This window comes from Chanodichthys erythropterus, chromosome 7 (genome assembly GCF_024489055.1).
Source record: "Chanodichthys erythropterus isolate Z2021 chromosome 7, ASM2448905v1, whole genome shotgun sequence".
In the NCBI taxonomy this organism is placed as follows: Eukaryota; Metazoa; Chordata; class Actinopteri; order Cypriniformes; family Xenocyprididae; genus Chanodichthys; species Chanodichthys erythropterus.
In genome coordinates, this window is record NC_090227.1 from 2,543,597 (window position 1) to 2,568,996 (window position 25,400).

The following is a 25,400-nucleotide window of genomic DNA, read 5'->3' on the forward strand; positions in this document are numbered from 1 at the left end:
ACAGCATCCTCTCAATCTCCATAATGACCATCTGACTGAATGGGGACGAGCTCTCCTCAATCTCATTCTCATCTGTTTGCGGTGGACGTGCTGTATTGCTAGTCATTAAACGAGAAGGCAATAAGGGGCTATTGTTTTGCTGCATTTACACAGCCGAAAAAGTTTGGATTTAGTAATGTTTTTGAAATAAGTCTTATATGCTCACCAAGGCTGCATTTATTTGATCAAAATACAGTAAAACAGTAATATTTGAACTATTTAACAATGTAATGTTTTTTATTTTTTAAGAAATTAATAGTTTTATTCAGTTCTATTTTGGTAACACTTTATTTTAGTGTCTTTGTTAGATGTACTTACTTTGGTAAAAAATGATAAATCATGCATAATTGCTAGTAACTAACCCTAAACCTATAGTTAGAACGCTGTTAATTATGATTACTCCATAGTTCATTGTATAATTACACTAAAAAGGACAGCTTACAATAAAAGTGTAACCTATTTCTTTCAGCTTTACAAATTTGTGTAGAGCTTGGTGTGAATTTTGGGACAAAATACATTTTGGTTTGTTGTGTTGCTCTCAGTGTGAATAAGCCCTGAAGATGTAGAAGTATGTGGAATTGTTCATGGAAACTTTTGTGTGGATGTTTACCAAAGCGGCGGTCAGGTAGCCCATGCCATTGTGTGTAAGCTGGTTGTTCCAGAGCACCAGAGTGACCAAACCCTTCCTCTGCTCCTTGAGACCCTCACATATATACGCCAGCCCTGAGGAAACAAGGAAAAGCAAATATATCGAGAGAACACAAAGAGCTAAAGTGTGCTACAGTAGGTTGAACGACAAGTACGAACATTTCTGAAGGAGGAGACCAAGAGGAGATACAGAGAGAGGATGAGGTCAAACCTGAGTCTAGTATGTGATTGTTTCTCAGGTCCAGAATCTGGATGTTGTAGTTGAACTTCAGCAGATTCCCCAACTGAGCTGAATCCTGCAGACCATTCAACTTATTGTCAGCCAAATACAGCTCTCTGAGGTTCATGTTCATCTTCAGTGCCGTGGCTGCACACACACATGAAACAAGTTGCCTTTTAGTTGCTTCATTCATTTGTGTAAAAATGGTTAACTCTATAAATCAGAATCTGAGCTTTATTGCCAAGTGTGCTTGCACACACAATGAATTTTTCTCGGTAAATGAAGATACATAATACAATTCTAGAATAAAATATGAAAAGTATAAAAGACACAAAATAGGCATATTTACAGATATGAACACATTTACCATTAACAGTATTATGGATAATAAATAAAAGTGAATTGACAAGATATTGCACTAAACAGTGGCCTTGGGAGGCATTTAACTGCTCAAGAGGGAGATGGCCCGTGGGAAGAAGCTGTTCCTGTGCCGTGATCTGAATCACCGGCCGAGACAGCCACAGTCAAAATGACAACATAACTCATTCAGATCATCGGCCAGTTGTTGATCCCCAGCAGACTGAGATGACGATGTCTTGTAATTGGTGATGTCTTTGAGGCTTTTCCACACTGATGCAGGATCGTTAAATGAAAACTGTTTTTTCAGCTTTTCAGAGTAGCTTCTTTTAGCTACTCTTTCCTCTTTTTGTTTTTGGCCTGTTTATACAAGACATTTAACATTTATGGTAGCTGCAGAGATGTTCACAATATAGGTATATCTAGGAAGTAAAATGTTTTTACAACAGCAAAAATATTATTATTACTAACTAGGCCTGAAACTAGTTGATATTATCATAAAAAAGAACTGTCAAAATAAATCAGCCGAAGAGTTGATTCATCTAATAGAACGATTATTGAGAATAATCATTAGATGCATGATGACTAGTCAACTGTCATTAAAATTGATCTCAATTAATTTGACCAATACATTACTAGTATTTCCAAGCATTTATATTTAGTAGTAGATGATCATCTGCCAGACGTTGATTCCCAGCAGGCTGAGGTGACGATGTCTTATAATTGGTGATTTCTTTGCACACTGATGCAGGATCGGTTTTTCAGCTATTCAGTGTATCTTCTCTTAGCTACTCTTTTCTCTTTTGTCAGTGTGTTTTGGCCTGTTTATACAAGACATTTAACATATATGGTAGATGCAGATTTTTACAACAATGAAATTATTACTTGGCCTGTTTATACAAGACTTAGTTCCCACTTCTGTAGGCATCTTCTTTGGCTTCAAGAGAATCTGTTTGAGTTTTGTAGTGAACCATGGTTTATCATTATTTTATGTTGAGTAAGTCCTGGTAGGAACGCACATGTCCTCACAGAAATTGATGTAGGATGTCACAATATCACGATAATCGATGCTTCTTTGGTCCATCTCTTTATAGTCCTTACTGGAGGCTTAGCAGATTTAAGATTCTGCCTGTAGGTCAGGAGAAGATGAACCAGGCAATGGTCAGGGAGCCCCAAAACTACTCTGGGAACTGAGTGATACCGTATGCCTCCTTTATTGTGGTGTAGCAGTGGTCGAGTATGTTTCTGTTTCTGGTGGGCCATGTAATGTGCTGCCTGTATTTAAGTAGTTCACGGCTCAGGTTTGCCCTATTAAAGTCCCTGGTAATAATAATAACAGAGTCTGGATGTTTTTGCTCCACGTCTATAATGCGATCGGCCAGCTTTTACAGCGCTGTGCTCACGCAGGCTTGAGGAGGGATGTAAACATTCACCAAAACGAACGAGGAAAACTCTCGCAGCGAATAATAAGGCTTGCAGTTAGTGAAGAGAGCTTCTAAATTAGGACAACACATCTTCTAAAGCCTGCTGAATCGTATTTGATACATGGCATTTCTAAATTATGAACATGTTCAAAATCTTCCCAATGCCTTCTGTCATCTGACTGATAGTTCACACTCTTTTACAAAGTCATAACTTGTGTATTGCTATTAATATTTTAAGATGGAAATGTACTGAACAGAAACAACTTAGGTTTACTTGTTTATCCACACTTACATTTTATCATGATTTTTCAGGCTTTTTCAAGACATCAGCCTTTTTTTCATCTCAATTTTATCAATATTTCAATAGAGGTATTTCAAATGCAATTTGTTGCAGATGCTGATATTTATATGGCCAAAAAGTAAGATGAAATTCTGATGTAATGCTTGTAATGTAAATCAATGAGATCTTAATAACAGTACAGCAGACTACTTAAAATAAAATGCTTATACATTTCAGTCATCTTACCTTTGAAGCATTTAAATGCTTAGTTTTACGATCAAAGTAATACAACGCAATACAATGATGATTGAGAAATATATCCATATAAAACATATTTGATACACATTTTAACAAACGGTGTATGGATAACCAAACCCAAGTTGTGTTCATCTTGAAATATTAACAATATAAAAGCTATTTTTACATTTACTAAAATCAGTAAAGATTTCACAGAAAAAAAAAAGACACCTGAAGGAGGACATTTTTACAATTATACTAAAAGGCCTTTTACATGCTAAACTATCAATTGGATAACAGTAGGCATGTCTACTGCAAGTTTTCAGCAAAGTTTTAATCATGTTTATAATTTAAAAACCTCAGAAGTTCATATGATACAGAAGGCTTTAAATGGTTAATGTCCACTGTGTTGCCCATCATTGGTTTTCCCATTCATTACCCAGCAGCATAAGCGGTCGTCCTGAGATGCCGGCGTTCTCCAGGTGCAAGACCGCCAGGCTGCCGCTGATCCGCAGCGCTCTGGCCACGAACGGAGCCGAATGGTCCAACAGTGGGGTGTTACGGGCGTCCAGGTACTGCAGAGAGCTCGTCTAGAAGAGACACAGAGACGGATAAAGATGAGCACTTGTTCCTAACAAGTGTGAAGTGAGTGTCAGTCACAGCCTCACCTTCCTCATCATGTGTGCGGCGGCCTGCCAGCCGCGGGTGCCGATGTGCTTGTTGCTGGAGATGTTGAGATGAGTGGCGGATTCATAGTACTCTATCATATCGAACAAAGCTGATGCTCCCTGAGAGGCAGAAAGAGAGACACTCTTCTTTTTAAATGTTTTTTTTATTATGCATTTCAGACAAAAGAGAACAAATTAATAGCAGTCATTTTTGTTTATTCTGGAGAAGGAGATTTTGAAAGGGACGTCTGCAAAAAACACAAACACATGCAGACAACCTGAGTTACCATGACAACAACCTGCTGCACCTGTTCAGAGACTGATGAGGGAAAAACGTCTCTGCCCTTACCGCCAAGGCACCATATATAAAAATATTATTAAACATTATTAAAACACATATTACCATAGTACATGGGCCAATGATGAATAACGTTTTTAAATGTGTAAAAAAAACAATGGAGATAAAATTAATTGTGAAGATTTATTAAGTGTTAACAGTGAGATTGTGGTTTTTAACACTTCTTTTATCATTTTTTACAAGATAGACAAAATTTGTCAGTAAAAACGTAATTCGGTTTAACCAAAATTTTGGTACACTTTTGGTTATACCGAAAGACGATATTTCCAAACAATGCTAACAGGCTGATATCTAGCTAGCTAGCAAAAGGACAATCAAACATTTTATATTTAGTCCAAGTTTTTAAAATATTACTGCATTTTCCATGTTTTATAGCGGTTGTACCGAATGACCTGATGTTTCGGGACATGCGTAGGAGCAAGTGAAAAAATTAATTTTTCAAATAGTTGAGAGAGAGTTAGTTACTTTGTTTCACAACCATGTGGTCCTTTGCAGGTGTCTGAATGATGTCAAATCCAGTCACATGATACTGACCACATGACTTCTATCCAAAATGGTTCCTTTATATTGGTTATTCCGAATGACAATGAAATTAATTTCTTTCTCATAACAAAGCAACGACTTCTACACAATTTTAATACTATTTTGCACTATGTTGATATATGATGTTATAAAATAATGCCAGAATAAAAAAATATATATACATTTATTACATTTTAATCACAAATTAAATGGGTGTATTGGCCTTTGGGCGGTTAAACCGAATGACCTTTTGACACTTCAAAATCTTTAAATATAGCAAAATATAATAGAGATCTAGTTGTACTGCCTTGCATACTTTGGACATACTTTTTACCTACTATATTACTAATAAGGTCTTTGGAAAAAAAAAAAAAAAAAAAAAAGACCCATCACGTCATTGACCCACATACACAAAAGTTTGGAATAATTACGATTTTTTTGTTTTGTTTTTGAAACAAGTCTTTTACACTCAAATGACAATTTTTTTTTTGTATCGAAACACAGGAAAATCAGTTATATTGTGAAATATTACTACAATTTAAAATAACTGTTTTCTATTGGAATATATTTATATCCAGTGATCAAAGCTGATATTTGAGCATCATTACTCCAGTCTTCAGTGTCACATGATCCTTCAGAAATCATTCTAGTGCTCAACTGCGATTACATGACACTGAAGACTGGAGTAATGATACTGAAAATGCAGCTTTGATCACAGGAATAAATTATTTTACAATATATTCACATTGAAAACAGTTCTTTTAAAACGTAATTAACTTTTGACCAGTAGTGGATATATATATAAAAAAGAATATATTTTTTCAAGGTAACATGTCCAATTGTAATTTTACTATACGGTAATATTTAAATAAATGTGATAATGACGATTAGTTCTGGATAAAAGCCCAGACTATGTCCCACATGATGCGGTAAGTGCTGAGAATTAGCCTGCATGTTTGTACATGCAATGATCTCCAGAGAAAATATGGTTTTGTTTCCAACATCTTTACACTAGAGATTTACAGACTACCCTCTGAACAGCACAAGTCATTCACTTTTAACACAGCGACCTCAGACAAGCCGAGACACAACATCTGAAATATTCACTTGATGGACACAATGTAGAGCAGAGAGAGAGAGAGAGAGCACCTCTAACACTTGTGATGGGACAGATGAAAGAAAAGACAGACACACACACACACGAAAGGCAATACACATACACTGTAATACACTAAAATCAAGCAAGCAGAGAAAATGACTGACAGGTGCTATTTTAGCTAACATATGGAAACAAAAAATTTACATGAAAAACCATAGAATTTTTTTCCCCATAGTTTTAAATTAAAAATTTCAACAATATGTATGAGTATGTGCAAACGGTCAAAAAGAAAATACTTAAACAGCTCCTTCTGACCATTTTAAAAGGGATATCATTTATTCAAATAAAATTTTAGAATCCTATTATTTATAAATTATCAAGATTGTTACATATGCTAGTGCACTGAATAATATGCGTGGGTGTGTGTTAGTCTGATGTAAGGCCTTTAATTCTATAATCATTTTGGAACCAAATAAAAGTTGCATTAATTTGCGTAAAATATTGGTAGTCCCTAGATTCTTCATGTTAGTGAATAAATGCACAGATCTGCTGTTATCATTCGAATTCCCTAGTGGTCTGGTGGTAGAATTTTTGTTAACCGTGTCAGAGGTTCCAGGTTCTAATCCGCCCTTGCATGGGTTTTTTTCCTTATTAAAATCAAAGATGTTCATCAATGATTGTATAACAAGAGCATGGACATGTTTGTGTGCATTTTGTTTTGTGATTTCACTGGAAAAAACAGAATCTCCGGAACGGCATTAAGCGATAGATTGACGCGTTCTGTGTATGCATGAGTCAAAAGAGAACGTAAACCCCACCTACTTTGATTTGATTGGCCATCTCTATCATTTTGACATTGACGAGCGCTGTTATATCGCTGAGGCAGATCAGACTAAAAATGTAAATTTTAAACCTTTTTTTCCATCCTAACATTTCTAGAGATCGACAGATATATCGATTTACCGATATTTTCACGGATATTTAAGCATTTTACCATAATCGGATATCGGTTTTGTAATATTGGATTTACTGATAAATGCCGCCATCTTGTGGGTGTTTTGAGAATAGTGCGCAGGATGGCCATTACAGCGCATCTGAGGGGAGACCAGACAACGGCGTGCACAGCTAAAGTATACTTACCTGCTTTGCTGTAATTAGTAAACTTTATTTAACATAACAGTCATTAATACACAAATTAGATGCGTTACATAAACGCCTGAAATGTAGCTAGTTTATGCAGCTTGGCTCTAAGAAATAGAGACAAGCTCACAGAGTCACGTAAGATAATCTGTCAAGTCCTATCACAATAAAGATGTAACTTTGCATGAATTAAATAATACAGCCATGATTGAGCACATGTTGGAAATAAAAGCGCTGAATTTAATTCTCTCTCTGTCGTCTGTGCTCATCATTAGTCTCGTGAAGTCGTCTGCATTTTCTGTTCACTCAGCGGGTTGATGCTCAGGAAATGCTCCATGGCTACCCCATATAAATTTTAACAAGATTCACTTGTTTAAAACACTGTAATTATATAATTATTTACTATATAACCATACATTTGCTAATAAACCAAGTAATCCAAGTCCAAGTAATCCAATCCAAGTAAAAACAACTTATTTATTATCTCTGCGAGCGAACACAGTTTAAGAATAGTGTGTAAATGAAGAGATAAACAGCGCTTTGTCTGCAGATATTTCAGAATCTAGAACAACAAAAACATTATTAATAATTCTGTTATAACATACCAGTTGAAAAATGCAATAAAATACGATGTTTTGTTTGTTATATTCCAATATTCCAGAGAACATTATTCAGTTATTTAACATTATCCAGCAAATTATTCTTCACTCTTTAGCCTATTAAACAGCTTATAAATCTACTAAAACTGTAGTTTAAAATGAAGTATTACATTTCTGCAGTTATGACTCATGTCTTTATTTATTTTCTCCATTTGAAAACAGATATTCTACATTTATTTTGCTTATTGTTAACATTAGTGTTGCTGCTGATGCTTTTTATAAATAAAATTGTTTTGTAATATGAAGATTAAAATTTATTAAAAAAAATAGATTAAAAAGATTAAAAAAGATTAAAGATTAAAAAAAAATTAAAATTAATTTTTTGGTGTATAAATAAATTTGAGTTCAGTAAAAATTTGAGTTAAAAAGTTTAGTGGTGTTGTAATCGTGTAAAAAACAGAAGTATAACAGTAAATGAATATCGGTTCTGCATATCGGTTATCGGGCACAAACAAAAATTATCGGTATCGGTTCTAAAAAAATATATATATATATATATATATATATATATCGGTTGATCACTAAACATTTCTAATTAGTGGGGGAGGCTTGTCCCCCTCAATGTCTATGGTGGTTATGGCCCTGTGTTACAGATCCCATTGGAAGACTGGGACTCTTCATTATGAAAAATGTCTCGATGCCAATCACCTTGCAACTTCTTGTTTTAAAAACCACTATTCTCGAGTGAAAGCTCTATGTTAAATTGGTGGATGTAGAGTGTAAACTTTGACCAACTTGCATTTGTTCTGTCTCTCCTCTCAAGTCTCATCATGTTATATATTATGTGTGAGGCTGTGAAGGAGCTAAGCATGTCACATGACAGGATGTCTCGCTGTATTAGACACTTAGGAGTGAGTGCCAACCCCCTATTAATTATGTTTGCATGGAAAGTAGGGTGTACAATAAAAGAAGACTTTTATTTTATACATTTTCATTTCTTCGTCAGCTTACTTTGTTAAAATCAGTCAGAGGTGTTTTTGTTCTATTTATTTCTTTTGTTTAGCACTTCTCAAGCTCTCGCCTTCCACTTTGTATTGTTCTTATTCGTTGATTGCAAATACTGTAAATATTGAGTTCTCACCTTTTCACTTTGCACTGTGCACTTGGAAAAACAAACCTTGTAATTTGAATCATTTATATCCTTCTATTTCACAGCCACACTTCCATTTTGAGATTTACTTATTTTTAATGTTACATCCCCACATACTCCTAACCAAAAATTCCCAAAGCCTAAGGGATGTAACGGATGAGAAGTAGGTAAAGTAATAACATCTTATTTTAATGAACACACACACTCACACGCTATAAACACAAAGTCTGCATACAAGAGTTCTCACAGAGGAGGCGTGACAGGGCTCAATGTTTCTGGAGGACCCCAAAAAAACAAACAAACCAGTTCACAAGAGAGGGTTTAAAGGCAAGGAAGATTAGGAACACAGCAAATGCTTATAGACAGGAAAACAACAAACATGCTGATTAGAGTGCTGAGAGTTTAAAGAGGTGCAGCAGGGGGGCAAAAAATTGCCATGGCTAATCAAACATCCAACAACACTTAAAGAAAAGTTAGATTCAAATCAGAAAAAACTGATCCCAGACCAGAAGTTAAGACTAGAGAAATAATAATAATGCACACAAATATTATAAATGTCAACAGATAAATATAAATAAATAAATGCACATTTATTTATATAGTGCTGTTGACTACATATTGTTTCAAATCAGCTTATTTATATATGTGTGTGCGCATGTTAATTATTTTAATAAAATAAGAGGGATCATACAAAATGCATGTTTTTTTTTTTTTTTTTATATATTTAGTACTGTCCTGAATAAGATATTTTTTTCATAAAAGATGTTTACATATAGTCCACAAGACAAAATAATATAGCTGAATGTATTAAAATAACCCCGTTCATAAGTATTGTGTGGCTACCTGAATGATCCACAACTGTTTTTTTTTTTGTTTGTTTTGTTTTATGATGTGATGTTTGTAATGATCCCGCTTATTTTGTTAAAATAATTAACATTTTGCAGATTTTGAAAGGTGTATGTACACTTTTTACCAAGACTGTATATAATAATAATAATAATAATACATATATTTGTGATGATTAGAATATGCATTTCTACACACACAGTTTATTTTATTTCACAATAGCAAATAAATAAATTAATTAATAAAACCAGTTTCCCATGACACATCTCCCTTAAGTATTTAAGGAGTAAGTGAGTGTGTTTATATATAAGGAAGACGCTGAGAGATCCACCCAACTTATGACTTATGACAAAATTGTTAACTCAAAGCACAGTAAGTGAATCCAGGAGCGGCCTTAAGTAACCCATTAGAAACAGACTGAATTTATGTCTCCAGAGCTCCTAATATCTGTGTTTATGTTGGACAAACACAATCCAGATCAGACCAGTCCACACACAGACACACGTGCCTTGACCAAACACACAACTGTGGCTGCTCAGCCTCTAATTAGATGCTAATAGAGCGGCGGCGAACATTTTGATTGTTTAACAACACTGATATATGAAATCAGAGCACTGAACAAGCCATTACAGTAGCTCAGGCAGTTTTAAAGATGGAAAGAGAACAAAATGACTCTGCAGTCAGAGAGCTAGTCAGCATGAGATTGGTAAAAAACTCAATGGGGTAAAAAAGAGCAGCACTCACGTCCTCGTCCAAGTTGGTCTGTTCCAGATCTACTACTTTAAACTGAACCCTCTTAAAGATCTCCTCCAGAGATTCACATGATTTATAGTCCAGCTTCTCTCCTACGAGAATAACACAAAAGAAAGATATTACTTTCAACTTTTGCACTGATGTGGCTCTTTATATAATTTTATATTGTAACAACACAGATCAAAGCCAAACACATGGCTAATCTTACACTCATGATGTTTCTGTTACTTTATTATTAACAGTAAAGTTGAATCATTAGGAGGATGAGATCAGCTTGTCTATGAACACACACCCATTAACTACACAAACTAAACAAGCATACAAACCAGTCTTAACATGTCGAAGTCAACAGAGGGGGTGTGTGAGAGAATGTAAGAAAACGTGTGACATACATGATCCAATTAATTTCCATGACCTTTTCTAGCTGTTTATAATGCGTAAACTGTAATTACAAAGTATACTGGATTGAGATTTCATAGATATATCATCCAAAAGTTAGGGTTCTGTAAGGTGTTTTTAATAATTTTCTAAAGAAGTCATTTCTGCTCACCAAGTTGCATTTATTTGAATAAAAATACAGTAAAAACAGTAATATTGTGATATATTATTACAATTTAAAAGCACTGTTTTCTATGTAAGCTTGTTTCTGCCATTAGATGGAAAAAAAATAAGGTAATTGCGAGTTTATATCTTACAATTCTGACTTTTTTCTCAGAACTGCATGATATAAAGCTACAATTGAGAGATATAAAGTCATAATTGCGAGTTATAGTCATAATTGCGAGTTATAGTCAGAATTGCGAGGTATAAAGTCAGAATTGTGTGATATAAAGTCAGAATTGTGTGATATAAAGTCAGAATTGCGAGATATAAAGTCAGAATTGCGAGTTATAGTCAGAATTGCGAGATATAGTCAGAATTGCGAGTTATAAAGTCAGAATTGCGAGATATAAAGTCAGAATTGCGAGATATTAAGTCAGAATTGCGTGATATAAAGTCAGAACTGCGTGATATAAAGTCAGAATTGCGAGATATAAAGTCAGAATTGCGTGATATAAAGTCAGAATTGCAAGATATAAAGTCAGAATTGCGTGATAGTCAGAATTGCATGATATAAAGTCAGAATTGCGAGTTAAAAAGTCAGAATTGCGAGATATAAAGAATTGCGAGATATAAAGTCAGAATTGTGAGATATAAAGTATTGCGATATAAAGTCAGAATTGCGAGATATAAAGAATTGCGAGTTATAAAGTCAGAATTGTTATAAAGTAAGAATTGTTATAAAGTAAGAATTGTGTGATATAAAGTCAGAATTGTGTGATATAAAGTCAGAATTGCGAGATATAAAGTCAGAATTGCGAGATATTAAGTCAGAATTGCGAGATATTAAGTCAGAATTGCGAGATATTAAGTCAGAATTGTGTGATAGTCAGAATTGCATGATATAAAGTCAGAATTGCGAGATATAAAGAATTGCGATATAAAGTCAAAATTGTGAGTTAAAGTCAGAATTGCGAGATATAAAGTCAGAATTGCGAGATATAGGGCCCTATTTTAACGATCTGAAACGCAAGTGTCAAAGCGCGAAGCGCAAGTAACTTTGTGGGCGGGTCTCGGCGCTGTTGCTATTTTCCCGGCGCAAATCTAAAATGGGTTGGTCTGAAGTAGCTTCATTATTCATAGGTGTGGTTTGGGTGTAACGTGAAATAAACCAATCAGAGCGTCATCCAACATTCCCTTTAAAAGCAGGTGCGCAAGTTCCATTATGGATTGCTATTATTATGGCGTATTTACCAGGCGCACGCCAGGAGCGGTTCACAGCCGAGGAGACTGATGTTCTTGTAAGAGCAGTGAAAGACAGAGAAGTTGTGTTGTATGGGGATGGGAGAAACCCACCCAAAATAGCGTCGGTTAAACAGGTTTTTTCACATCTTCATGGCACACCACAATGATTTCCGTCATCTCATGTGTTAATATTTTTTTAGTGTAACATATGATTTGCAAAAATAACTGTTGCATCTGTGTAGATTACATGAGCAAAGTGTATGCGCGTTGTGCACGCTATACATTATGGTCAAGCATGCGCCCTTAAAATAGCATAATGAACAACGCGCAACACGCCACTGACTTTAGACTAGATTTTTTCTGGTCAGTGGCACAATTGTTTAATGGAACAGCAAAATAGCACCAGGGATTGTTTGCGCCGGAACACGCCTCCTTTTTTGCGCTGAACCGCCCAGGGAGCGCAAGTTCATTCACTAGTTTAGCGACGTGCTTCTGTGGAGGGAAAAGCGCGCTTTGCGCGGGTGCAAAATAGGAATGACACATGCGTCGGTGTACAAAGTCAATTGCGCTGGGTGCAAGATAGGGCCCATAAAGTCAGAATTGCGATATAAAGTCAGAATTGTGAGTTAAAGTCAGAATTGCGAGATATAAAGTCAGAATTGCGAGTTATAAAGTCAGAATTGTGTGATAGTCAGAATTGCGTGATATAGTCAGAATTGCATGATATAAAGTAAGAATTGTGAGTTATAAAGTCAGAATTGCGAGTTATAAAGTCAGAATTGCAAGTTATAAAGTCAGAATTGTTATAAAGTCAGAATTGCGAGATATAAATTAAGAATTGCGAGTTATAAAGTCAGAATTGCAAGTTATAAAGTCAGAATTGCAAGTTATAAAGTCAGAATTGTGAGTTATAAAGTCAGAATTGCGAGTTATAAAGTCAGAATTGCGAGTTATAAAGTCAGAATTGCAAGTTATAAAGTCAGAATTGTTATAAAGTCAGAATTGCGAGATATAAATTAAGAATTGTGAGTTATAAAGTCAGAATTGCAAGTTATAAAGTCAGAATTGCGAGTTATAAAGTCAGAATTGCGAGTTATAAAGTCAGAATTGCGAGTTATAAAGTCAGAATTGCGAGTTATAAAGTCAGAATTGCGAGTTATAAAGTCAGAATTGCAAGTTACAAAGTCAGAATTGCAAGTTATAAAGTCAGAATTGCGAGTTATAAAGTCAGAATTGCAAGTTATAAAGTCAGAATTGCAAGTTATAAAGTCAGAATTGCAAGTTATAAAGTCAGAATTGCGAGTTATAAAGTCAGAATTGTGTGATACAAAGTCAGAATTGCAAGATATAAAGTCAGAATTGCGTGATATAGTCAGAATTGCAAGATATAAAGTCAGAATTGCAAGATATAAAGTCAGAATTGCGAGTTATAAAGTCAGAATTGCGTGATATAAAGTCAGAATTGCGTGATATAGTCAGAATTGCAAGATATAAAGTCAGAATTGTGTGATATAAAGTCAGAATTGCGTGATATAGTCAGAATTGCAAGATATAAAGTCAGAATTGCAAGATATAAAGTCAGAATTGCGAGTTATAAAGTCAGAATTGTGTGATATAAAGTCAGAATTGCGTGATATAGTCAGAATTGCAAGATATAAAGTCAGAATTGCAAGATATAAAGTCAGAATTGCGAGTTATAAAGTCAGAATTGCGTGATATAAAGTCAGAATTGCGTGATATAGTCAGAATTGCGAGTTATAAAGTCAGAATTGCGTGATATAAAGTCAGAATTGCGTGATATAGTCAGAATTGCGAGTTATAAAGTCAGAATTGCGTGATATAGTCAGAATTGCAAGATATAAAGTCAGAATTGCAAGATATAAAGTCAGAATTGCGTGATATAGTCAGAATTGCGAGTTATAAAGTCAGAATTGCGTGATATAGTCAGAATTGCAAGATATAAAGTCAGAATTGCAAGATATAAAGTCAGAATTGCGAGTTATAAAGTCAGAATTGTGTGATATAAAGTCAGAAATGTTATAAAGTCAGAATTGTGAGTTATAAAGTCAGAATTGCGTGATATAAAGTCAGAATTGCAAGATATAAAGTCAGAATTGTGTGATAGTCAGAATTGCGTGATATAGTCAGAATTGCATGATATAAAGTAAGAATTGTGAGTTATAAAGTCAGAATTGCGAGATATAAAGTCAGAATTGCAAGATATAAAGTCAGAATTGCAAGTTATAAAGTCAGAATTGCGAGTTATAAAGTCAGAATTGCGTGATATAAAGTCAGAATTGCGAGTTATAAAGTCAGAATTGCGTGATATAAAGTCAGAATTGCGTGATATAGTCAGAATTGCAAGATATAAAGTCAGAATTGTGTGATATAAAGTCAGAATTGCGTGATATAGTCAGAATTGCAAGATATAAAGTCAGAATTGCAAGATATAAAGTCAGAATTGCGAGTTATAAAGTCAGAATTGTGTGATATAAAGTCAGAATTGCGTGATATAGTCAGAATTGCAAGATATAAAGTCAGAATTGCAAGATATAAAGTCAGAATTGCGAGTTATAAAGTCAGAATTGCGTGATATAAAGTCAGAATTGCGTGATATAGTCAGAATTGCGAGTTATAAAGTCAGAATTGCGTGATATAAAGTCAGAATTGCGTGATATAAAGTCAGAATTGCGTGATATAGTCAGAATTGCGAGTTATAAAGTCAGAATTGCGTGATATAGTCAGAATTGCAAGATATAAAGTCAGAATTGCAAGATATAAAGTCAGAATTGCAAGATATAAAGTCAGAATTGCGTGATATAGTCAGAATTGCGAGTTATAAAGTCAGAATTGCGTGATATAGTCAGAATTGCAAGATATAAAGTCAGAATTGCAAGATATAAAGTCAGAATTGCGAGTTATAAAGTCAGAATTGTGTGATATAAAGTCAGAAATGTTATAAAGTCAGAATTGTGAGTTATAAAGTCAGAATTGCTGGATATAAAGTCAGAATTGCAAGATATAAAGTCAGAATTGTGTGATAGTCAGAATTGCGTGATATAGTCAGAATTGCATGATATAAAGTAAGAATTGTGAGTTATAAAGTCAGAATTGCGAGATATAAAGTCAGAATTGCAAGATATAAAGTCAGAATTGCAAGTTATAAAGTCAGAATTGCGAGTTATAAAGTCAGAATTGCGTGATATAAAGTCAGAATTGCAAGATATAAAGTCAGAATTGTGTGATAGTCAGAATTGCGTGATATAGTCAGAATTGCATGATATAAAGTAAGAATTGTGAGTTATAAAGTCAGAATTGCGAGATATAAAGTCAGAATTGCAAGATATAAAGTCAGAATTGCGTGATAGTCAGAATTGCGAGATATAAAGTCAGAATTGTGTGATAAAAAGTCGCAATTACCTTTTTATTTTTATTTCATGGTGGAAACAAGCTTCCATAGTTTTCTATGTGAATATATAGTAAACTGTAAGTTATTCCTGTGATCAAAGCTGAATTTTCAGCATCATTACTCCAGTCTTCAGTGTCACATGATCCTTCAGAAATCATTCTAATATGCTGATTTGCTGCTCAAGAAACATTTCTGATTATTATTGTGAAACATTTTTGTGTAAATCATGATAATTTTTTTCAGGATTTTTAATGAATAGAAACAGAATGTATTTGAATTATTATTATTATTATTATTATTTTTTATTAACAAAGTACAAATATTTAATTGATCAATGTATTGCATCCTTGCTGAATACCCAAAAAAAAATAGTAGATAGAGTATACAGTATATAGAGAGAATGAACATCTTTTAGCCAATGACATATTTTAAAAAGGAGACTAACAAGAAAAACTCACATTCACTAAAGATATTCCCTGATTGATTATATTTCTACGACTATTCCAGGACTGGAAATCACAATTTTAAAATTCTTTGAACTTTCAATGACTGTCCAAACACCGAACATTGTGATAAAGCCCATTTTCAGCTCACCTTTGAGGTCTAGGCACTCATTTCGCTGTGTCAGGTCTTTTAAGTCCTATGGACAAAAATAAAAAGAAAGAGTTTACTATTAAGAGATGAATGCTTATTGGATAGGCAGGTGACCAGCCAAGATCACTAATGTAACTCTAGACAGAATAGTGTGTGTGCAATGACAAGTGGTTTACCAAAGTAGTTTGTGTGTATGTGTGCAGTAACATGTCTGGGTTACCATATACACTGGAACTAGAGGACTAAGAGCTGAAAGCATGCCAGTATAAATGCTGAATTCATACGTTTCAAGGCTGTGTAAACACTAGGACGTCTGTGCTCTGAAACACCAGGGGGCAGCTGCCCTAAACCTGTTCTCTGATCAGCAATATATCCAGAGCATTCAGAGTCACCACCTGACATTTAACGCTGCCATGCAAACAGCATCTGACCCCGAGCTTTCTAATGTGACTTCAATGAGCCTTGTGTTTCTGCTGTTACACAAGCCACCTGCGGTCATCTTTTACTCACCAATCAGAGACTTGGGTGTTGTGCACTTGAAATGGGTGAGGAGGGAAACTGTATTAAAGGGGTCCTATTATACTTTTTTTTTTTTTACATTTTCAACTTTCTTTAGTTGTAATCATAGGTGTGATTGGCAAAGGACAAAAAAGCAGGAAACTATACGGTGCACTTACCATGGGGGCGGGGCTTTGTTATAGGGGAGGGTCTTATGGAGGGGCGTGGCTTGCTTTTGTACTTTTTTTATGATAAAGTTATGTAAAATAACTAATCAGTGCTGCAAAACAGACAACTCTGCTAATGCTAACTTAATTCTATATAAACTATTATGGGTGTGATGAGACGTATCTCACAAGACGAGACTCGAGATTGAGTTCACGAGACGAGACAAGATGGCGAAATACACGACTAAAAAAAAATATTCTGCAGGTGTATTTGAAATGTTTTAACTAATCATCTTATAATGAATGTCATTTCAGTTCTACTTTCTGAGTATGAATTATCATATGCAGTAAAAGACAACAATCCTCAAGTAATGTAAAAGGTTTTGCCACAAACTCTACTGACTGACTTCTCTTCTGTATGATTTCAGTCTCTTCAGACCTTACTGTACATGATTTATGAGCTTCTACAACTTTTGACCTCCTAACTGAACTCCATTCCACAAACTGATCATAAAAATAAAAACAGTATAAATGAAAATGGTAACACTTTACAATAAGGTCTCATTTTATCTGTGCTGCTGATTTTGCTGCACTTTTCTGTGCGGATCTCTTTATGGCACTGGTTTGACGTGGGGGTGGAGTCAAGAAACAGGGGCACGCCCCCGCGAAACACGTCATCAGCAGGAGACGCAGATCGGAACAGAACAGATCAAGCATATAGAGACAGAGCGCATTTATTATAATCTGAAAACCACGCCCACCAGAGGGGAAAACAATCCAACCGTCTCAATTGACTTTGTATTGCGTGAGGATGCCTTCTTGTCTTTTCTGACTCATTACAAAAAACAGAACAATGCCTAAAAGCTGCTGTGTGAAAAGGTGTACAGCTAACAAGCTAAAAAACCCAGAAATAAATTTTTATAAGCTGTCGACCCCAAAAAAACGAATGTTTAAGGACACAAAAGTGGATACAGGCAGTGAGACAGAGCACAACGGGTCATATTACTAAGAAATGCATTGGAGGGGGTCGTAATCGGCGACAACATATGCTAAACAAACCAACAAAAACAAACCATTCATTATTTTTAACCATGTCAAAGAATTATTTCACCTGTCGCTGATTACGAGCCCCTCCAATGCATTTCGCGGGGGCGTGCCCCTGTTTCTTGACTCCACCCCCAGTGCCATAAAGAGATCCGCACAGAAAAGTGCAGCACATAGGAAAACCGGTATCGTGAGCGCACACTTGACTGAAACGCAGAATAACATGAGCGTTGCAAATGATTTAGTAGGTTTGAGCATGAAAAATTTGTGGCAAAGATAAAATAGGATTACAGCTGTCACTGATTTTTGTAATTGATTATATTTTTTATTTTTGCACTAGTTTATTTTCCTTTGCAATTCTTTATTTTGGTTTGCAAAACATTTTTTTATTGCTCAATTCTTTGTGTTTTGCAAAACTTTAAGGCATTAATTTGACTCCATACATTGCCACTTGCCATCTGTGATAAGTAAACAGACATAAAGGGAACATTAATCTTTTTAGTAGCTTTCTCTCTCTCTTTTCAGCGCATTTCTTTTACAGGCCTGTTTGTGAAGTCATTTTTCCAGGGGTGACTAAGCAATTAGGAGAGAGGAACACACGAGCAGACTGAGGTGGTGGAAAAACACATACGTACACACGCACTCAGTAATGACCGGCTATTTTCTGCCCTGGGGACTCCCAGTGGAAATTTACCACGATGCCCTCGGAAGGACTGATGTCCTGCACAACTACAGCTTACACATATTGCACCAAAAATACATTATATTAAAAAAAGTACACTTGCAGAGAAAAATAAAGGAATGGAAAAGAAACAGATGGGAAATACAAAAGAAGCAGACTTGTGAACGGAGGGAGAGAGGGGAGGAGAACGGCAGCATGTGCTGGTTGGTGAGCGATTGTGGGTGTTAGCTGGCATCTCTGTGCAAACATCAGGCCATGATAACATGATCTCTCTCTTTCGGTCTGTTTTCAGTGACTCAGCTAGGGGCAGATGGGAGAAACTGCTCTCTCTCTCTCTCTCGCTCTCTCCATCGATCCGTTTCAGCAGGCATGCACGTGTCCTCCAGTCTCATTATAACACCCTGCCGAAATCTTTCATGGATTTTTGAAGTCAGCATGAAATTAAAAATCACCCTATTTTCTCATAATGCATTTGGTTCCATTTTGACCCGGAAGAGATTAAAAAAAAAATGTAAAAATTCACAGTTTTTAGAACAGAGACTAAATGTGGAAATGTGTGAAGACGAAAAAAAAAGATTTAACAAAAAAAAAAAAAAAAAAAAAAAAAAAAAAAAATCGATTACTGTTATTACATTACTTTTCCCTTAAAAAAAATGTAATTATTGTTTTTTTATGTTATTTAATTACAGTTACTTCTGATGTAATTGCATTACATTCTGTATAGACTATAGAACAATTCTATATAAAACAATAGTGGATTTAACATAAAAAAAAATGTAATTCTGATGTCAAAATGTATGTTTTTAATGTAGCTTTCTCCTTTTAAATACTTTGGTCGGATCAAGGATAATTTATGCAATTTATATTATTTATTTAAAATAATTAAAAAAGCAGTTTTATGTCATTATCTCATGTCATTATCTCATATTGTTCAACTGGTTGGGATTGATATTAGTAATTACTTTTTAAATCCCATAAGTAATGCAATACTTTTTAGAGAGAGTAATTAGACCAGTAATCAAATTACACTGTTGAAGATGTAATTACTAGCTAGTAACATTTTTTTTTTTTTTTTTAGAGTAACTTACCCAACACTGGGCTTTACACATGATTTTATGGAGACTTTATCACACACTTTTGGAAATGCATTTTGTTGATAAACATAAAATGCACACCTATCGATGAACCATTGCAGCGTGGAAAAATCTACCATCTTTTTCATCTCAAAGTGAAAGTTACGCAACAGTAGGTTTCATAAATTTGGACATTTTGGGGCAACCATGAGTTATTTTTTATTAAATCAACTGATTTCAAATGGGGTTGATACTGGTAATTCTCAGATTATACATTCTTACACATTTCATATGATATATTTAAATATATTTTCTCTTTTTTTGGCATCACAGTATTTTTTCTGTGTTCATGCAAAATTTGAAATTTCTAAAAAACAAAATATTAACAAAAAAGGTTTGACTTTCCTCCAGCAACAGCCATAATTCGTTTTTCACGACCCATTTTGTGCTGCTGAACCATTAAGACTCTTATGTTAATGACAAATTTGGCCCTTTGAAAATCATAACATTAGTAATTACAATACATAATTGCTATATTTGTCACAGGAAGTCTAGCAGATAAATATTAACAGACAGAAAACAGGCACTTTCACATTGAGCTTTAACCAAAACGATTTAACGCTACATGCAAATAACTGACTGTGAATTTGCCTGTGTGTGTCATCATGACAGGAAGAAATGACCGTTTGTTGACTCAGTATGGTATGTTTACAACGCTGTGCCTATAAGAGGCTTTCAGTAAGCGAGCTGCAGCCAGAGGGAGTCAGGAGGCATGTGACTGGTCCGATGCCAGAGGTTAGAGAGGTTATATGTTTGTGATCAGAGTACAAATGTAATCCAGCACAACAGGCCAAATGGGGATACAACAGAGATTACTAATGTGCACGATCAAGCTTCCCTTTCTTCAGTGAGTGTGTACTTAATGGGGCCAAAATGCCACCCAAATCCAAGATAAGGGGGCAAAAATGCACAATAAAAAAGTAAAACTATTACAGTAGCAATTACAGTGAAAAATGTTGATTGTAGCATTACATCTAGATCTGCTCACTTTGCATCAAAGATTTATTGTTAGGGTTGGAAACACAGAACCAGTTCTTATCCAGAACTGGTAATGTTTTTCAAAAAGTATCAGAACCGTGCACAATTTCTACATTTTGGTTGCGAAAACAGTTCTGGTGTGATGGGTGGGCGAAGTATTGGGAGCATATACATTAATTGAGACATCTCACCTCATGAATATTATAGCAATGAATGCACTGAAAAGCCCTCGCGCTACTCATACACGTCAAATATCAATGCAGAGAGAGAGAGAGAGAGAGAGGTGAACAAAGCTGCACAATTAATCTTTACAAGATCACGTTCTAGATTCCATCACCCATATGATCTAATTCCTAAATGACAACGATTTTCCTGTGTATATTAAACCGTTGACAAAAATAAAATCGCGACATTCAAATCACATTCATGCTGCCGCTGATCTTGATAGAGCAGTTGCACTGTTTAGATATAAACATCTTCACAAACAATCTTTTTAAACACACAATATCATTATTTCTGTGTTAAATATACTCCAATTATCACAGAAGTATACAAAAGTTTATTATTCAGATATAAACGCTGATGACTAAGTCACAAAATATAATAAATCACCTTTTTAAAGTTACTGGTTGCTTCAAAATAACGACTGCATCGATTACACTGTTACGCCACTAGGTGGCAACAATTTACTGTTAAAAATGTATACATCACTGAATCATTCTTTCAGAAACAAGTGAAGTCTTTATGAATCCAACTTACAAAAATATTCTGTTTCACCAGTTTGGATCTAACGTGTGTTCAAGCATCTTATTTATGCTGAATGTATGTATTAGTTAATGTATTAATTAATCATGAGCAATACATTTGTTACTGTAATGTGTTAATCTTTGTTAATGTTAGTTAATAAAAATACAGCTGTTCATATTGTTCATGTTAGTTCACAGTGCAATAACTAATGTTAACAAATACAACTCTTGATTTTAGTAATGTATTAGTAAATGCTGAATTAACATTAACAAAGATTAATAAATGCTGTAGAAATGCAGTTCATGTTAATGTGGTTAACTAATGTTAACTAATGAACCTTACAGTAAAGCGTTAGTGAATTTGTTGCCATTAGCAGTCTGTTAAAATCATTTTACAAGAATAATAAACACAAAAAGGACTGAGTTGAGTTGCATTAAACACTTTGTTTGTTTGTTTGTTCAATTTTAATAGAACTGGAATTGGAACTGGAATCGTTAGGCAAAACCAGAATTGGAAAATTTCTGATTTCTGACCATATTTATTGTAGACATACTTTTTTTTTTTTTTTGCAGTTTTGAGCATTATAACCAATCACAGATGTTTCTGTTGAGTGTAAGAATGCAATGGCCAATCAGAGGTGTTTAGATTAGTCACAGCAATTAAGCAATCAGCTGAAAATGGCAGAGTTTTGTTCAGTGTGTGACACATTCACTGAGTTTTGCACTCTTGCGAACTCTCATCATAAACAACAAAGTGCAGATACGATGTAAACAAGACATTAATTTTGCAGTGTAGACAGCTTCAGTGATTATAACAGGAGTGTTTGCGAGAGTGCATAACTCTGTGACCCAGTTTGAATTACCTTTTTCTTTTTATTTATGATACTAAAATACCAGAAAAATCATAATGTTATGTGTTGATTTTCTAATGCATACAAATCATTAAATTAATTCATGGGTCTTTAAGGATTAGTTCACTTTCAAATAACAATTTCCTGATAATTTACTCACCCCCATGTCATCCAAGATGTTCATGTCTTTCTTTCTTCAGTCGAAAAGAAATTATGTTTTTGATGAAAACATTTGATTATTCTCGTCATAGCGGACTTCAATTGGCCCCAAACGGTTGAAGGCCAAAATTACAGTTTCAGTGCAGCTTCAAAGGGCTTTAAACAATGTCAGACAAGGAATAAGGGTCTAATCTAGCAAAACATTATCTAAAAAAAAAAAAAAAAAGAAAGAAAAAATTATATACGTTTTAACAATAGATGCTCATCTCGTTCAAACTTTGACCAGTGGAGGGCAGTAATACACTTAGCAGCGTCTACACTGCCGGAATTCTAATAGAGAAGAAGAAGAAGAGAGCTAGTTCAAGATGAGCGTTTATGGTTAAAACATATATAATTTTATTTATTTATTTATTTTTTTAGAAAATGACCGATCATTTCGCTAGATAAGATCCTTATTCATCGTCTGGGATCATTTAAAGCCCTTTGAAGCTGCACTGAATCGGTCATTTTGACCTTTAAACGTTTGAGGCCAATTGAAGTCCGCTATAAGGAGAAAAATCCTGGAATATTTTCATTAAAAAAAAATAAAAAAAAAACATTCCAGGATTATCAAAAACATAATTTCTTTTCGACTGAAGAAAGAAGGACATGGACAACTTGGATGACAAAGTAAATTATCAGGAATTTTGTATTTGAAAGTGAACTAATCCTTTAACTTTTGTCTGTGTAGCTTACAAGAATATGACAAGCCATTTACCCACACATATTTTTTTTTTTTTGTATTCTATTAACCAACATTAACAATCATTATTACAACACCAAGAGCAATATTCTGCAATAATGATTTGTCATAATATTTTAGTTCTGCCCTGAAATTAATTAATTGGTTTTTTGTTTTTAATCATTTACATACTTTATGTTGGCTATTTACATTATGCAATTGTTGTGTAAATACATGCATGCCACCTTTGATCAGCATTAAACAGTCTGTGTAAGTAAACATACCATGTCAGATGCAGCTTCTGTTCCACCTTTGCAGTATAAAGATGACTTTTGTTCATGTTGATAAAATTGGTAACAGTCAATAGTATTCTAACTGATTGAAGTAACTGCTTAAATAAATGTAAGTATTTGACTTAAAAACAACACAGGGAAACATGTATTATGGTAATCAAATATTGCAAATCAAATATTGCCTCTTATTGGGAAAAGTTACTTTCTGACCCAGGCGTAAATCAGCTGCTTTATGACTTGAATGAATTTCCAGGATGTTTTTGTAGATGTGTTACCTGTATCTGTTTGAGCACTTTTGGGATTGGTTTGCAGTTGAGCTTCTGGCATGCTTGTCTGTAGGCATTCAGAATCTCCTCCACTGTCACATTCTGGGCTGCAGAGACAAAACCGCACAAAGACAAGGTCAAAGGTCAGAGATATACTATACAGTGTATGCAACGGTTCATCGTTATCAAATGAAAAACTACCTATATGAAACAAATTCTGCACAGCATTAAATTAACGCCTGAATCCGGCTCATCTCATTCTCCAAACAACCGTCGCTCTTAAAATACTGCCTTCGTAGGCAGTTCACTAGGTTCTGAAACAGAGCAAATTTGTAGCGTCTGGACAAGAAAGAGAGTCTGAACAATGTAAAGAGCGAGAGAGCAAACGGATCTGTCCTCATCGAGTCCGGGAGGTGATCAGTGTGTGTACTCTGATTCTTGAGCACTCTCAGTAGGGCCTTTGTGTAGCACATGAACACACACACTCAAAGAAGCAAGCGGTCTAGACCTTCTAAGCGCTGTCTACAGTCATATGACTTCATACATTCAGACCTATTGTTTTGAGGTGACACACATTCGTACATGCAGAGTGAAAGGTGGTTTAAGGCTAAGCTAAAATACAGAGAACATTCGCTTGCATTTGCACTGTGGTGATACTACAGTGTTACATTTTATGCAAAGACATTAACCATAACATAAAAGTAGGCGACTGAAAACGTAAAGCAAAGGAAGCACCAAAACCGCATGTCAAAGAGACGCAATGGGATGTATTACATGACCAAAAAAAACCCAAAAAAAACAAACTTATATTATTATAGGTAGATCTCAAAGAAAAGAAAAGAAAAGAAAAGAAAATTTCTCAACATAATCTGCTTAATATAAAAATTATTAATTTTTAAGTCATTACTTTCAAAATTTATAACTGATATATTTCCAATAACAATATTGGAACCAATGATTATTTTTTTTTTATTTTTTTATTTTTTTATTATAAACGTAAATAAAAATGATCATTATTATTAATCATAGTAATAACAGTAGTGATAATATATTATTATTAGTAAGTATTACTTTTATTACCTCCAATTTTTATATATTTATTATAATCTATTTTCCATTTTTTAAGATTTTATTTGTGCATCATTTTCACATTTTAAGTGACTAACAAAACAGTTTTTGTATAACAATTAATCATCAGCCATAATATTACATTAATGGCAGATTAGACTGTGGTTAAATCAGTGGTACGACTACAGCCATTGTGTGTTCGACTGGCGTTTTTTATTCGCTATGGCTCTGTTTGGTTCACGTGTACATGACGAAAGAGAAACACACATGCAGTGTACAGACTATAGTTAAAAGTTAAAATTCTGGTTTATTTTCACCCTGTTTATGTAAACCAGCTGTGCATGCTGTTGATTACCACATACACATATTTACCACACACATCTGTGTGTATAAATGAACGGGAAACATGTTTACAGTAAACACAATCACAATGAAAGCTTTGCAGGACTGAAGGTGAAACATAGGAAATGTGTTTCTGTTCAAGCATTCTTCAGTGATTTTACTGAACTTCTTTACTACAAATGACCAGATCCAGACGTTCTCCCTTTGTCTAATGCCTTTCGTAATGTTGGGAACATGGGCTGGCATATGCAAATATTGTTGCTGTTACGTAACAGTCGGTGTTGTGTTGAAATTCGCCTGTTCTTCTGAGGTCTTTTAAACAAA

The 25,400-nt window shown here is 34.5% G+C and overlaps 1 protein-coding gene across 3 annotated transcripts in view; it reads right to left on the reverse strand.

Moving 5' to 3' along the window:
• The window catches only part of ppp1r37 (protein phosphatase 1, regulatory subunit 37), a 59,239-nt gene that overhangs the window by 10,906 nt on the left and 22,933 nt on the right, over window positions 1-25,400 (reverse strand). For 2 of the 3 annotated variants that reach the window (XM_067389597.1, XM_067389595.1), the window contains 8 exons: window positions 23,676-23,773; window positions 23,392-23,436; window positions 16,129-16,174; window positions 10,332-10,432; window positions 3,874-3,993; window positions 3,645-3,795; window positions 899-1,054; window positions 650-762 (listed from right to left, as the gene is read on the reverse strand). In XM_067389597.1, the coding sequence (XP_067245698.1) occupies window positions 650-762; window positions 899-1,054; window positions 3,645-3,795; window positions 3,874-3,993; window positions 10,332-10,432; window positions 16,129-16,174; window positions 23,392-23,436; window positions 23,676-23,773 (830 nt within the window). The remainder of the gene's footprint in view (window positions 1-649; window positions 763-898; window positions 1,055-3,644; window positions 3,796-3,873; window positions 3,994-10,331; window positions 10,433-16,128; window positions 16,175-23,391; window positions 23,437-23,675; window positions 23,774-25,400) is intronic. The other variant, XM_067389596.1, reaches the window with a different exon arrangement.